Source organism: Dama dama, chromosome 3 (assembly GCF_033118175.1).
Source record: "Dama dama isolate Ldn47 chromosome 3, ASM3311817v1, whole genome shotgun sequence".
Lineage (NCBI taxonomy): Eukaryota > Metazoa > Chordata > Mammalia > Artiodactyla > Cervidae > Dama > Dama dama.
In genome coordinates this window covers 24,045,009-24,062,247 of record NC_083683.1, presented here as the reverse complement: position 1 = coordinate 24,062,247, position 17,239 = coordinate 24,045,009, and the positions used below count along the sequence as shown (strand labels likewise).

The following is a 17,239-nucleotide window of genomic DNA, read 5'->3' as shown; positions in this document are numbered from 1 at the left end:
ACAACACATAGTAATAAATCTAACCAAAGAGGTAAAAGATTTGTACTCTGAAAACTATTAAGACATTGATAAAAGAAACTGAAGATGACACAACAAATGGAAAAACATACCATTCTCACAGACTGGAAGAACTAATATTGTAAATGATGGTACTACCCCAGGCAATTTATAGATTCAATGTAGTCCTTATCAAAATACCAATGGCACTTTTCACAGAACTAAAACAAGTAATTCTACATTTGTATGGAAATACAAATGACCTGAATAGCCAAAGCAATCTTGAGAAAGAAGAACAAAGCCAAAATACCACATTCCCTGATTTCACACTATACTGCAAAGGTACAGTAATCAAAACAGTACAGCACTGGCAGAAAAACAGACACACAGGTCACTAATCGGTGAAATGCAAGTCAAAACCAAAACAGGATGCCACCTCAGACCTGTAAGAATGGGTATGATCCAAAAAGACAAAAAAACAAATGCTGGTGAGGATTTGGAGAAAAGGAAATCCTTGCACACTACTGGTATAATTGTAAGTTGGTACAGGAACTATGGAGGGTCCTCAAAAAATTAAAAACAGAACAGCCGCGTGTCCCAGAAATACCACTTCTGGGTATTTACCCAAAGAAAACAAAAAGACTAAATAGAAAACATATTTACACCTCAGTGTTCACTGCAGTATTATTTACTGTAGCCATGATATGTAAGCAACTTAAGTGCTCATCAGTGTATGAACAGACACAGAAGATGTGATCTCTATATATAATGGAATATTACCTGGCCATTAAAGAGAATGAAGCCTTGCTATTTGTGAGAACATGGATGGATTGAGAGGTATTATGCTAGGTGGAACACATCAGAGGAAGACAAATATCACTACCATGTGGTCTCATCTACATGGGGAATCTAAAAAAACAAACAAAACAAAAACAGACTCGGAGATATCAGAGGGGAAGGGGCTGGGACTGAAAGAGATTAAGAGGTACAAACCTCCAGTTATAAAATAAATAAGCCATGGGATGTAATACATAGCATAAAGAATATGGTCAATAATATTATAACAAATTTATATAGGAACAAATGGTTACTAGACTTAATGTGGTGATCATTTCATAATGTATACAAATGTCAAATCACTATGCAGTACATCTGAAACTGACATAATATTGGAAATCAACTATATTTCGATTTTAAAAAGTTATATTTACACTATAGTCCATTAATAGCCTTATGTCTAAAAAAATATCTTTTCATTTAAAAATATTGCTAAAAAATTGCTAGAAAGCGCTAACCATCACCTGAGCCTTCATCAAGTCATAATCTTTTTGCCGGTGGAGGGTTTGAAATACTGCAAGCATTACCAAAACGTGACATGCAGACATGAAATAAGCAAATGATGCTGAAAATGGCACCAACAAGACTTACTTGATGTAGCTTGTCACAAAACTAAACTTGTTAAAAAAAAGAGAGAGTGAAGAAATACCTGTGAAATGCAATAAAATGAGATATGCCTGGAGTTTTCCTTTTTGTACTGTCTTTGCCTGTTTTTGGAATCATACGTGATTTCTATTCTGCTACTTGCCCATATAAGCAACTTTCCAATATTCTTGTAGGTGAAGTGAGTTTCAGACAGTATATAGTTGAGTCATGCTTTATAATCCACACTGCTGATACCTGTCTTTTAATTTGTATATTTAGACCATTTATGGTTATTCTGGGCTTTCCGGGTGGCATAGTGGTAAAGAACCTGTCTGCCAATACAGAAGACTTAAGAAATATAGGTTCGATCCCTGGGTCAGAAATATCCCCTGCAGGACATGGCAACCCACTCCAGTATTCTTGCCCGGAGAATCCCACGGGCAGAGGAGAGCTACAGTCCAGAGGGTCGCAGAGAGTCGGACGTGACTGAAGCGACTTCGCACACAAACAGTTACTCTAATTACTGATATGTTAGCATATAAATTTATAATTTAATTTTTTGTTTTCCATTTGTTCTGTTCCTATCTTCTTGTGAGTTACTGAAAAACTTCTCATAACTCTATTAGAGCTTTTCAGAATTTATGAGTATATCTCTTTGAATAGCTATTTTAGTGGTTACTCTAAGTACAATATAAATATAACTTATCACAGTATACTGGTGTCATCATTTTACCAATTTAAGTGAAGTGTGGAAACCTTACCTCCGTTATTATCCCTCTGTCCTCACCTGTTTACAATACAAGTTGTCTCAAATCCATTCTCTACATGCATTTAGATCCACAGCAAACAATATTGTGATGTTTGTTTAAACTGTCAAACATAGTTTGGAAGATGCAGAATAAGAAGGAAAGTCTACTGTATTTACCTGTAATTTTGCTTACACGATATTATGTTCCAAGAATCTCTTTTATCACTTCCCGTCTGTCTAAAGAACGTCTCTTAGCCACTTTTAGGGCAGGACTGCTGTCTACAAATTCTGACTTTTCCTTTATCTAAAACTGTGCTCTTCCCCTTCACTCCTGAAACATCTTCACTGGACATGGGATTTTGAATCGATAGTTCTAACCATCCCGCATTTGGAAAACGCAGCAGCCCCTTCTGCCTCTACAGAGTCTGAATAGAAACCCACTGTTACTGAACGGTTTATCCCTACTGGTAAGGGGTGTTTAAGATTTTTATTTCTTGGTCTTTAGTTTCCAGAAGTTTCACTATGATACATTTATTTGGTTTGGATTTCACTGAGTTTACTCTGTTCAGAGTTTGTTCTACTTCTTAATCTACAAGTCTGTCTTTTGCCAAATTTGGGGAATTTTTGGCCATTCTATCTTTGAGCACGTTTTCGGCCCCACCCTCTTCTCTTCTGGAACTCCAACCATACCAATGTGAGATATTCTGTTATAACCACAGGCCCCTAAGGTTCTCTTTTGTTTGTTTTCCTCAGTTTATTTCCTTTTGTCATCTTCAACGTCATTGATTCTTTCCTCTGTCACTTCTCTTCTGCTGTTGAACTTATCCACTGACTTTTTAAAAAAATTTTTGGTTATTTTAATTTTCAGTTTTACAATTTCCATTTGGTTCTTTACAGTCTATTTCTAGGTCTTCACTAAGCCTCTATTTTTCACTTGTTTCAAGTGTGTTCAGAGTACTCACTGAAGGCTTTTCACGAGGGTTGCTTTAAAATCTTCTGCCACACAATTCTAACAGCTTTGGCAGGACACTGGCATCCACCGATTCTCTTTTCACTCAGTCAGACCTTCTTGATTCTTGTTTTGATGAACAACTTCTGTTTGAAACCTAGACATCTGGGGTATTATGAGATGCTGGATCTTATTTAAACCTTTCGTGTGGATTCCTCTGATGCAGGCAGGGGGACTGAAGTAAGACACCTTCTCATTACTGGCAGGGGAGGTGAAAGTCCAGGATCCCAAGCGGGCCTTCACTGACACCTGAGGAGGGGTTTCCTCATTACTGATGGGCAGAAGTGGGGCTTCCAAGTCTCCAGTATCTTTCTACCGGCACACGCCCTAGCTGAGAGTGCCTCATGCCTGCGTGCTACGTGATCATCACTAACACAGCAGGGAATGGGCCCTCACTAACAGCCAGTGGGGACGCAAATCCCGACTCTTCCACTCCACCTTCCCTGACACCACCTCAGGAGAGAAGCTGGGGCGCATCACTATAGCGTTGTAAGGTTGGAAAGCTAGGTCTTTGCTGGTATGAGTCAGGGTGGGTCCACAGCTTTTGCTGTTGTTTCTGGCTGTAGCAGAAATTTATTTTCTAAAAATTTCTACCTTGCCAAATACGCTGTCTCTTTTGTGGTCTTTGGCTTAAGGGCAAACTTTTGGGGGAGCTGTTTTTGTCTGTACCCATTCATGATTCTGGGTTGTTGGCTTTGTCAGTTCCTCTTCTGGAAAATATGAAGCAAAAAAAGAAAAAGGAGGGAACTCACCACCACGTTATTCTTTGGATCCTTAGCTCCCTAACTCTCTGCCTTCTTCTCTCCATCTTCAGCCTTCCTATATGTGTTTTGTACATAGTATCCAGGTTTTTTAGTTGTACTTGGCAAGAAGGAACAGGGAAAAATACATCTACTCCATCTTCCCAGATTTATTTTCACATAATTAATAAAAAAACATTAGAGAGTAATACTTGTGAGATTTTCACTGCTAACAGAATGGATCCTGGGTTTTTAAATGTTGAGAAACACTAATTTAGAGATTTCCTTATAACTCATCAAGATTCCTTTCATATCTGTCTACTATCAGTGTCCAAAAATAATTTTTTTCCTTTTGGGCTGACTTATTTTTAGTAAAAAGCTATTGAGTCTTGGGCGGTTTCTTGTTTAGTTTTAAATACAGAACATACTTCACAGACTAGCAAATCAAGTCATGTTCATAATTTAAATTTTTCTAATGTGAGATGGAAAGAGCATAGTCTATACAAATACAAATACTTAATTTCACAAAGCCCCACTTAATGAAATCATGAACTTTCATCTAGTGATCGCTTTAGATTACATAATATTTTTAAAGCTACTAATGCAAAAAGCTAAAACAAAAAAACCAGGAATATACAACTTCTGAACTGATCACAATAATATATACAAATGTTAATAAAATTGTGCAGAACTTTTTAATGCAGCTCTCTTCTTAAAAGAAACCGCATTCAAACATATAACCCTGATATATAGTTCACTACTGCTGTAATAAATAATTTTATAAACATCTACAACTTCACTAAGCAAATGAAAGCATAAAGACAATGAGACGTTCCAGAGTAACAAGAGACAGCTTTATCAGTCGCCTGGTTATTACGAGAAATTAGCCACTTTTCACTCTGCTGAGCAAAACTGCTCCAAAGCCTGGAGGACAGAGCGACATCCAAGTATTGGGGTGGCCAAAAAATTTGTTGTGGTTTTTCCATAACACTGTATGGAAAAACTGGAAGAAACTTTTGGGCCCACTCAATAAATAATTAACTATTTTTAATAGTACACGTAAACAGTAAAACGAAAAGATGACATGACATGCAAAAACCGCTCCTCAGCCTCAAATATGGGGCTGAAAATGGCCAAGTTTATAAACTACAAATCTAATTCTTCTGATGTCTAAGTAATGGACCAATGGACTTTTCAGCTCATTAGGACATTAAGGAAGTCTAAATCCTACATATCAATGAGGCATGCTTTTAAATAAATCTGTTTCTCTTTACCCAAAACTTGTTATTTTGTTTTGGTAACAGACAGATCAGTGTTAACTTTATATAAAAGTATTACTATTAGAACTGACTGAATAAGACATATATGATACCCAAGGCTTAATGCCATTCAAATTGTGATTACTGACAAGTTAGCAAATATCTCATCAATTATTTAGATATACAAAAAAACTATCAGTCAACTAATTTTTCCTTTTAAGGAAATAAATTTTTAAGAAATACAGATCCTTCTTTTGGGGAAAAATGTTCTTAGTTTTGAAATCATACAATTAGGCAACTAAGGCAAAAATCATACAGTTTAAAACTGAAGAATTTATGGAAGATTTAAAATGAACTTTCTATAGAGAACTGAATAATAAGTTTCTCTCTCTCAATGAAAGTTACAACATATTACAAAAGAATGGAAAGCTTAAATTAACTATAGAGTTGTAAGTAGTTTCAAAATATATAAGGACTAAGATTTTTCACAATTTATTACTATACTAACAAATACACTTAAAAGGAAAAGTTTTATTACCTCTCTATAAAAACTTAACAAAGGCCAGATGAATTAAAGTTTATGTTAGTAGTGAATTTCAGATATACCCATCCTTCTTAAACTTTGGTATCTACCTTTATTTAGCTGGGTGAAATAATATTTTAAAAACTACACTGGCCAATGCCAAGACTAAAGCCTGTAAATACACACGCTAAGAAAATATGCTTATGAATTTTACTTAAAAAGACTATCTGCTGAAAATCTTCAGTCATGGATTTACCTTATCAGCTTTCAGCTTTCTAAGGAAAGATGGATTGTCATATCCCTTTGCTTGCCGTGCCTCTTGCAAATGGTTGATCATCCACACATTTTTTCTCTGCTTTGCCAAATCAAGTGCTGATTCGCCCTGACGATATAAGCAGAAGAAATTCACATTTAAAAAAAAAAGAAAACAAAGAAAAAGCAGAATATTTTAGTTACAAGCTTTTAAAGCACTTCCACAAAGATAAACGGACAGCACTATTACTTCATTAACACTGCTTTTACATTTGGCAAAGTCAATCACTAAAGACTCTAAATGATATATTACTTATGCTTTTCCACTTAAGGTACAGTCAGAGAATATATTTACACATCCTATTCTATAGACTATTTCTGGCTTGCATTTTAACTTATTTTAGACAGTAATCAAAAAGTAGGTATTTTAGCACCTGCTGGATCAGAGGCTATCACTAAGTTTATGCAGTTATTCCAAATTCTTTAAGTGTCTCATTAGTAATAGTTATTGCTACAAACCATTCTGCTATAATACCAAACTGCCAGAAATCTGCCTATTTAATTTTAGTGATGAAAGAAGTCTAAAGACGACAAGAGAGAAGAAAAAGAAAAAACTTCCACTTCTACGACTATTATATCGATATTCTTGATCATGTTAAATTCATTCACTCATCCAGAAACTTCCAAAGAGAACTAGGGCAGTAACAAAAAAGTTAAACTCATTTTAGAGACTTGAAGCTCCCTTTAATTGCAAGAAAAAGAACACCAGGAAGTATAAAAACAGAACTAAAACGTTTTAAAGGAAGTAAGAAACAAGAAATGAGCGTCCCCAATTCTAGATTTATGCTTCTTTATGCCTTTATTAATTTAAAATCTTATTTTTCCTTTTGGTAGTTAGATACCTACATTTTTATTCTATTTCATAGTTTACACTTTTATCTACTTCCTCAAAAGGAAAAAATAATTTTGTTTGCCAAAATTTCAAGAATTAAGGATGAATATTCAAAATTACTTTAAAAATGGAAGAAAAATACTGAAATTTTATTTTTAAAAACTGGATAAAAATAAAGAAATAAGGAGGCCTGGGTGCCTTACTTATGAGGGATAATTATTAATCAAATATGGAATATGGTTTATTCAATTTAAAAAAAAACACTGAAAAATAATCAAATAACAAAATAAACACACCACTACCACCAAGAGCAACAACAATAACAACACAACAATAAAAACAAAAAGCCTAACCAATCCTTTAATAAAAAGATCAATAGCATTTAATAAGAAATGGGCTAACTTAGGTGAATCTTCCACAAATAGGGATATTTACCTTAAAATGTCTCCTTACCTATTCCAAAATTCTATCACCTAGGTTGTCAGAACCAGCTAGTTAATCCAAACTGAAAGATTACCTGAATAAAAGCAATCCCTTGGGTAACAACTCCCAGAGAATATTCTGCAGTTGCCTCGGTCCAGCTGAGCATCCCTTCCACTAGAGGGCCATGTGACACCTAGGGATTGCCTAGATAAAAAGATGGAGGGAGCTTTAAGAAATCTTTCAACTACTCCTCTAGTCATCTGACTACTTTTGTACAGTTCTTTTATTCAGCTGGCAAAATAAACAAGCAATTAATTTTAAAAATTCTACTAAAACCAAGGATCCAAGTCAAGTCTATAATTAACACTCCATGTGTTAGCCAAAATAGCAAGTGATAGTAACAACAGCAGTAACAAGAATCATGGAGTATTACAGAGTATGTAACTAACTAGTAATAAAAGATATTCTTCAGGGGTTTGGGTGAGATAAACACTATGGAAGGTGGAAGATCACTTTTTGCCTAAGTGAGGTAGAATTTCATTATTAAAACTAAGGGAAGGTTTTCCTTGGAGACCATCAAGGTCGGGTACCTAAGGGGTAATGAAAACTATTTTCTGAATATAGTTTCTTAGCTCTTTTCAAGAAACCATACAAAAGTCTTTCAATGTATTAATTAACAAAGCTCAGTAATTTTACATTTTGCACAAGCTAAAAATTATGTCCTTTGATAATTTTAGAAAGAATAAATTATAAATGTATAGGCAGCACTCAAGATTAACTGCCCTCTCCAAACTCATCGGAATTTATCAACCAAAAACATGTGTAAGGAGGTGAAATATATTTTTTAAATCCACAAATGAGATGCTACCATGAAAAGGGATTACTGCATAGGTCATTTTTCTTAAAGTCTGTTTCCCAAATCACTCTCTCCCACTATTGTTACTACCTCAGAAGATTTAAATTTATTCTCTGTAACCATTAATTAGGGACATGGTTTTTAAACTCTTTTAAGGCATGTCTGATGAAAGTTTGGTGACTTCCTCGCCAGAAAAATGCTGATACTTTTTCATGAACAATTTTAGAGCTCATGGACCTACCCCTTAACCAAAATCCACTGGTGGGCCCCAGATTAAGACCCTCTAATTGAGGATATATGGTCATTCCTAATCCTTCTAAGGATAAAATTAGTCATTTTAAAGTTACCTATCATTTAATAATGTCTCCAAAATAAGTTATTATTTTGATAAAAGAATCATTTACTTATATATTATAAGAACTGAAACCCTCAAATAACTAATTTACAAGGATATAAAGACAGATTCCTAAGAAACTTATGCTTAATTTTATTTAGGAAATAGCTTTCACAAGGAATAGAGTTAATCAATAGTTAAATACTATAACATATACTTTTTCATATTCTTTGAAGAATGTAACTTCTATTAGCTATTAAAGCCATATCCAGATTTACAGGCTCCATCTTGGTAAAATTCATGTTTATCAACCAGACCTTCTTAAGACTTAAAATGAAAAAAGGAAAAATACACAGCTATAAATCAACTTGATCTGTCAAATTCCAGGACAAACAATCTAGGTTGGGTTTTTTTTAATTAACAAATTTTTCACATAGCTATGTGACATTCCACATAGCTAAAAGGCACCACCTCAAATTATATATGACTAAAACAGAACCAAGTCCTATTGCCCCCAAAAAGCTTATTTCCTTCCGTTTTCACAACTTCAACATATATCACAAGATACTCAGTTATTCAAAACAAAACTAAATCAGTAATGTTTTTTCTTTCATCTTTATTTTCATTCTACCTTTTCTTTTCTACTCTAAATTAACATTTCCAAAACCATTCATTTTTCTCCATCACTTCAATCTTAGGCAAAAGTAACATTGTCACGTGCCTGATTTATTATAAGAACCAAACTGATCTTAATACATCCCCTTTCATTTTCTCAATTCTTCAATATATTCTCCAAATAAAGTAATGTTTAAAATATATTTTAAACACAAAGATTACATAACAGTTCTACATACATCTCCCCAGTTTGACTGAATACAGTTAGAGCACTTTCTCACGGCCTGGCACCTGTCTCTCAGGGGCGCTTGCTCTGTCAGCACTGTCATTCCCACACCGCTAACATGACAAGCTTGCTCCTGGCCTTGGCCTCACACTTGCGGGTTCCTCTACATGAAAAGTGTTTTCTCATGTATCTAACTGGTCCCTGTCTCAGAGGCATGCACAAATCACTCTCACCTGATACAGCCCCCTTAGCCCTCATCATGACCGCATTTGCCTCTGTGTATGTGTTTGCTATTTATTTATTGTCTATTTCCTCAATACGGTGTAATTTTCTGAGAGAACAGGGACTTTGTCTATCTAAAGCACTGCCTGCCCAGCATTAAACAAACATTTGCTGGATGAATGAACACTCTCCACTAGAAGGTGACCAGGCTTCAGCATATCAGGAATGCCAGATTCCAGTAGAAAAGGTATTTGATACTTATTTCACTCTTTTAATCACATTAAAATTACAGTTTTAAACAAAAATCTACTTTTTCACCAGTGTGGTTAAAAAGATTGTTTTTACTCTGAAAGTATAAATGCTCCCTGAGCAGCTGAAGCAACTCCTTAGACTTTATTTCCTTTAAATACAGCGTCACTTCAAATAAGTCAGAAGAAAGACAAATACCTTATGCTACCACTTACATGTGGAATCTAAAAACAAAACATCAACAAAACGCAAGCTAACAGATACAGACTGCTGAGTGCCAGAGGTAGACAGTGTGGGAAGTTGGGGAGATTAGCAAAGGGAGTCAAAGGTGTAAACTGCCAGTTCTAAAAAAAAAGAAATCACGAGGATATGATACATGACAACTATAGTTAACAATTGTTGTTATTTGGCTGCTAAATCAGGTCCAACTCGTTTGTAGCTGCATGGACTGCAGCTTGCCAGGCTCCTCTGTCCGTGGGATTTTCCAGGCAAGAATACTGGCGGGGTTACCATTTCCTCCTCCAGAGGGATCTTCCCAACCCAGGGATGGAAGGTGCATCTCCGGCATTGGCAGGCAGGTTCTTTACAACTGAGCCACCAGCAAGCCCACAGTTAACAATACTGTAGTGCATATTCAGAAGTCACTAAGAGTAAATATCTTGAGGGTTTGCATCATGTGCGCGCTAAGTCACTTTAGTTGTGTCCAACTCTTTGCAACCCTTTGGACTATAGCCCACCAGGCTCCTCTGTCCATGGGATTCTCTAGGCAAGAATACTGGAGTGGGTTGCCATGCCCCTCTCCAAGGGATCTTCCTGACCCAGGGATCAAACCCAGGTCTCTTAGGTCCACTGCACTGACAGGCAGGTTCTTTACCACTATGTCCATCTGGGAAGCCCAAATCTTGAGGGGTTTGCATCACAGGAAAAAAGAAATTTGTAACTGTGATGGTGATAGATCTTTACTGAACATGCTAGTCATTTTGCAAGGTGTGCAAATGTCAAATCATCATGTTGTACACCTGGGAGTTGTATGAAAGTGAAAGCATTAGTCACTCAGTCATGTCTGACTCTTTGTGACCCCATGGATGGTAGCCCACCAGTCTCCTGCATTGGCAGTCAGATTCTTAATCATTGAGCTGCCTGGGAAGTCAAAAGCTTATCAAAAGTTTATACAATGGTTAATTTGGAGTACAAGATGAAAAGACATTAAACTTACAAACCACATCTCAAATACATAAAAGTTCATGACTAAAGAGAAGTTATCTAAACTTTTATATGCTAAGAAAAGATAATTTTAAATGCTATGAAAATACTAACTACTAGTTTCAAATTATAAAACTGTGCCGTCACTTTGTCATAATTCTTTGGTACTACTGTAATTTCAACATATCTATACGATTCTTGGCAAAGTCTATGGGCATACACTATTTGCCATACTGAAACTGGTTCTATTAAAATATAACACTAAATACTGGAAATGTATTCCTGAGGCATGACTCACTTTAGGAATGGCTATTCAGTAGCTAAGAGAAGAAAAATAACACTCTAAAGCAATTCAGATCATAAAATATAAGGTCATCTAGTTAAATTTTTTCTCACAGGGATACTGATTAGGTTTAGTCAAACTCCTCCTTTCTTTTTCTTCAGGCCTTGGGATCAGCCTAATTTACTAATTACGATATTACGAACTTTTCAGAACTTCCTACTTTAAAATGTTTGGAAAAGCAAAAATTTCTATGATTTCGGAAGTGGCAGAGAGGTATGCCAGCACAGTCATGAAGACCAGCCTGGGGTGAAGCTCAACACAAGAATCTTCATTCGGTCAACAAAACTAAAGAGTGTTCATCACACGTCAGACATGAGGGTAAGCTGACTGTACTCTTTCCATAAATTTACCAGCAGGTAACTAGACCATTCTGATCATTTTGGGTAGAGACAAAAAGACTTGAACTTGAAAAAAGGTAAAAGAAAATACATGTTTTTCTCAACTTCTTAGTGTTTCCAATAAGATATTTGATAGTAACTTTTAACTAAGTACTTTTAGTTAGAGACTCACTTCTAAAAATTGGTTGTAATTATAAATAAATTAGTCTAAGCTATCTTAGTAGTTTAATCTTCTCAGAGTAATCAAACAGAGAAAGAACTATTCACTGCTACATAAAAAGATGCCCTGATCCAGCAGGAGATAACCAACTTTTTGATTGCCATTTTAGATTATTATGCAACTCAAATTCCTTTCATATTTAAATAGCATATACTCCTTAGAAATTTAAGAGGCATGACTGAGAAAATACTATGGCTTACAGTAAAAATTAAACAACATTTGTTAATGAGTACAAAGTTATTTAAGAAGGCACATTATTAACAGATGTTTAAAATTTTCAAGTCATTTCACAGAAGAAGTCTGTTGCTAAAAGACAAGCTTTAAAACTGAGAATGGTTAACCAAAATTTAAGATTACCAATAGAATTTTCTTGCAGGTATTCATAAAAATGTCTATAAATTTCTAAGTGCTCAGAGTGTAAATGTTAACATTGTGTATACTTTTTGGGTACATTTTTCTTGGATTACTCCAGCATAGAGAGAAATTCTCCTATAAATATCATAAAGGTGATTATCAAATTTAAAGGTCTTGACCTTTATAAAAATAAGATAATTAATGACCAAGTCAAAAAATTACTGAAAGTTATTATGCATACTTGGGATAAAAATCTGTGATTCTCTGTAATGATATTATTTATTTATTTATTTAGGTTGCATGGTGCCGCATGTGGGATCTTAGTGCAATAATCTTCTTAAAGAAACCATAAAACTATCTATTCAGTTATAAATAGATAAAAGTCAGTAAGAATTTACTCATGAAAAGGTCACCAAAATCTGAAAAATACTTCAATACTAAAAGACAAAAATAAATAAATTAGTTTTTCAAAACAAGTTCTTGCATGGAAACAAAGGGTTGAGAGTAAGTTAGTTACTTCCACCTCTGACAGTCTATTAAAAAACCCAAGTTTTATTCAAGAATTCCAACCTTGGTAATCACATTTCACAAAGCACAATCAATAAAGGCTATTCTTACCTTGATATTCTGGGCATCGACATTAGCCCCAGCTTCCAGAAGAAGACTAATGACTGTGGTATTCCCTGCTAGCACTGCCCAGTGCAGAGCAGTGTTTTTGTGATACTTGTCACCAAGGTTAACTGAAACATTGAATGTTAAAAGCAATCTAGTTGGATCCACACTGAAAAGGAAAAAAAAACACAACAACAACAACAACCCTAATTTCAATTATAGAAATCATCACAGATACTAAACTGATTGTGGTTATATTCCATCTTGGAACACTTCTATTCTAACCTATTTTTGACAGCTTTAGAATGAGTAATGAGACAACATTTTTAATATGAAGTATTAAGTATGTTCTACATCAAAGAACGTAAACTAGTTCCAAGAGAGCGCACAGTTGGTCCTGATGTTTATATTCTACATCATGGAATTAATGTCATTAATATTTAAATACTTAAACAATTAAAATTTTACGTTTAAATCTAGACTGTTCCAAAAATGATTTAAGGCAACTTATTAATGTTAAACTTGCCAACACACAAGTCATATAAAAAATGAGTTATACTTTTAATAAGAAGGTGCTTAAGACTACCTTAAGGATGCTACAATTACCAACATAAAAGTAAACATAAAGACTCAAAATATCCAAAAAGATAATCTGTGTTATATACTATGTATTCATTGTAAGAATTTTAAATGTTAATAAGTGTAACATTGATTGCTTTTCCTCACCACCTGTGTTACATTTCATCATGCTGAAATGACCTGAGTAAGTGTTCTGTAACGGTTACATACCTGTGTGTCCTATAAGCTGCCCACATTAAAGGCGTCATCCCATTCTGATCCATCATATCTACATCCTGATAGAGTAAAAAGCCAGACAGTAAAAATTTCTAAGTCCCTACCAAATTTACTCAGAAAAACATAATTTACACATCACAAAAGAAACCAGAATGATAACACCACTCAATCAAGGTTGATTTATGAAACTTTTTCTTTCGTAACTTTAAAACTATTTATTAAATATTTAAATTAATATGGATATAAATATCTACATAAATATACTTATTTATAAATATAAATATATATTTAATATTTAATTACCTTCTATTTATAGTTTTCTCTTTTAAGATGCTTCACTCAGCCTTTTAATGTTTTCATTTAAAGATCTTGACCTTCTCTTGATCTTTCACCCACAACGAATAGATTAAATAAATGACATATGTTTCTGAAAAACTTATTTATACTAATTCATGATATGAAGGAATAATAAAACCCTGTTTATTTCTAGCCATTTTAAAACAAAGAATAAATTCAATAAATTTTAAAAGAGTCAAATGTTTTGAATCTATTAAAATTTATTGAATTTGTTCTTTGTTTTAAAATGCTTTTCATCACTATGTCACTATACATAAATATTTTTAGAATTAACTAACTCTACAAAGTCTGTGGTGAAAAAGCAAAATAATAAGCAATCTTCTGTCTTACTCCCTACCATTTTCATTTTTTTAAAACTCATTATTGTGCTTTTTGCTCCCACATACTTAAAATGAAAAACCTGAATTGGTACTAATTGATTTTTCAGTTTTAGGCATTATCCACAATATCCATATTTTACATAACCTCAATACGTAAAACGGCATATTCTCTCTTTCTTCTCACTGCCCCATCACAGACATGCACATGCATCCTATTCCTTCCTCTGAACAGATAATAATTCAGGTTCTATAAATATTTGATACTTACATTATTATAAATATGTATGAATACTATTCCCAATAAAGTTATATAGAAACCATCATTACTTTTCCTCTCCTACCCAGCTTTTGCTTTCCTTGGTACTGTATTTTTTCTCCCTTATGCTTAGCTCTTTTTTTTTTTCTTTTTAGAAAATTAGAACTAAAACTACTACCTATTCAACCCAAACTCTTCTCAAGTTATCTAAATCTTCTTTCAAGACATGCTAATATATCAGGGATTCTATTAGTTTCAGTTCCCTAGAATTCTTTCTCTTGACCCACTCCAGCAATCAATTTGGATTGATTCTGCTTTGTACTTGAGGTATCTGTCTCATTAACTAGAACAACACTTCTTTAAGGATCAAAATTGTTTTAAAGTCATCTTTGTATGTACTTTTCTGGGCATGGAGAATAATAAAAAGCCATCTGTCAAATGAAAAGACAAGTTTACCTATCTACTCTTCTAGGCTTGGGAAAGGCATGGGCGTTAGAACAAGACAGACATGATTTTGAATTCCTAGCTCCATCACTTAACTGTAAAATTGGCAAAATTACTTTAATTCCCTGAACCTCAGCTTTCCCATCTACAAATGTGAATACAATAATGGCTTCGTAAGATCCCAGTGATGATTAAATGGAATGATGTGTGTAAGGCAACCTAATTCTATAGCCTGGAACATAACAGACATTCAATAAAAATTGTTTCCTCTTCATGCCACCCCCATCTCCCATTCCTGGACTACATCAAACCCATAGATGTTATCCAACTTATGTTATCTAATCTACCACCCAGCGGAGAGAGCACAGTTATAGTGAGTACACTGTAAAACACTTCATAACTCTATGTACAGTTCTCTGCAAGTCACTCTTACTGAGGCGAGTATGTCTTAAATGTCCAAATATATTGAGGTAAAGAGAAAAAAAGCCGAGAACCACTATCTTGACAAGAGGTAACATATATCCTTGGACATCACTAATTTCAGTCTGTCTCATGAAAACTATAGTTAGGTATCGTGCCTTACCACTACAAATCCATTTCTAAATTTATTCTATGTCTTGTTGGGACTATCTCATGTAACCTCACTCAATATTTACATTATAGTTTTTTTTTTTTTCCAATAAAAATCTTTTAAAAAAGCTGCTCTGAAGAAATGACAGACTTCCTGGCTTCTTACATGAGAGCTGAGTACTGTCACTTATTTTACTTCCTTCACTGCCCTGGTTTCAAGAAAGCTCAACTAAATTTGATGTCCAATTAAAACAAACATGTAAATTCTTATGTTTAAGTTTCTTTTTCCTTCTTAGTCATAAGTCTCTGCATTATCATTTTTTAAAAGTGACAGTATTAAAAATATTAATAAATAAAAAATGTAAAACTATGCCACACCTCTAGAGTACTAAAAGAAAAATGAAAATCAACCTTTTCTCTCTTTGGGTCAGGATTTAAAACTTGGTACTTCTTTTCCAAGTTCAGCCTGGACGTATGAGTATTCTCTATTAGGAAGAATTAACAAGCCCAGATCAAAAGGTTATGGGAATTCCATGATCAACAGGGCTCCATTACTTAGCATTTTCCCCTGAAAATCATTCAAAAGAATTGGTAGTGAGCACTGAATATATTTAACAGTATAACTGACATGAAACAACTGTGATGAATAGAATGACAAACTGAGTGGAAATGTTATTTGTTCTAAGAATGTAAATTTGGCACAATTAATAAAAAAGGGGGGTGGGGCTGGGAAAAGGCTGAAAAGAAAGTATAATGAGTGTCTACCCTGCATTAGCTATGAGTCAAAGAATATTATTTAGAGCTGAAAAATCAAGTAACAGAAATGTAAGTTATATTTATCAGAAAAAAGTTAACACTAAGAAAAACAGTATTACTGACTAATGACAAAATAAGACGGAGAATAAGTAGGAATTAGAAATACACTAATTTTATTACTGCTTATAATTGGGAACTAATCAGAACTAATCAAAATTGAGCAAACATCTGATTAAAGTGAGAGAGAAAAGGAGAGCGAACTGTGTGACTGAGAAGAATTACCAAGCAGAAGAAGAGCAGGCACAAAGGCCCTATGAAAAAACTCATCAAAGCTGCTGAGTGAACTGCAAGACAGGTGTGGTAAAAGCAGTGAGTGAGGCAGAGACGACAGAAGATGAGATGACAGGTTTCCAGGACTAGACCACACGTAGTTCAGTAGGCCAGAGAAGGACTTTGGAACCCATTTAAAGTACAATGGAATGCACGTTAGAGGGGTTTTCTTTCTATGATATTTTAGCATGTACATTGACAAATTCTGGAAAAATACATAGTAAACATTAGAGGAAGAGATCTCAGTGGGGGTGAGGAGGTAAAGAAAGAGGTGAGATTTCATTCTCTAAGCCATACTTTTCTGTTATGTTTGAATACAGTAAGTACTGTTACTTTTGTAAGCAGGAAAAAACAATGACTCATGAAAAAGAAAACTAATTATCTGTCAGACATTCATTAACATCATCATGTATTTACTGCACGAGAAGTACTATGACAAAAAAGTCTACCCTTTAAGACTTTTATAGCCTCCACACTATGCCAGAGTTAAACTGACGACTGAAACATCCGAACTCAAAAACCAACAGGTTAGCAAAGAGAGCCAGAACTTTATTCCACTATTCCTACCCAGTGA

At 34.4% G+C, this 17,239-nt stretch overlaps 1 protein-coding gene across 1 annotated transcript in view; it reads right to left on the bottom strand.

The window, feature by feature from the left end:
- Positions 1–17,239, bottom strand: part of ZDHHC17 (zinc finger DHHC-type palmitoyltransferase 17) — a 96,188-nt gene that overhangs the window by 27,964 nt on the left and 50,985 nt on the right. The window contains exons 6-8 of the mRNA XM_061124924.1: positions 13,627–13,691; positions 12,844–13,006; positions 5,955–6,080 (exon numbers count right to left, since the gene is read on the bottom strand). Of these exons, the coding sequence (XP_060980907.1) occupies positions 5,955–6,080; positions 12,844–13,006; positions 13,627–13,691 (354 nt within the window). The remainder of the gene's footprint in view (positions 1–5,954; positions 6,081–12,843; positions 13,007–13,626; positions 13,692–17,239) is intronic.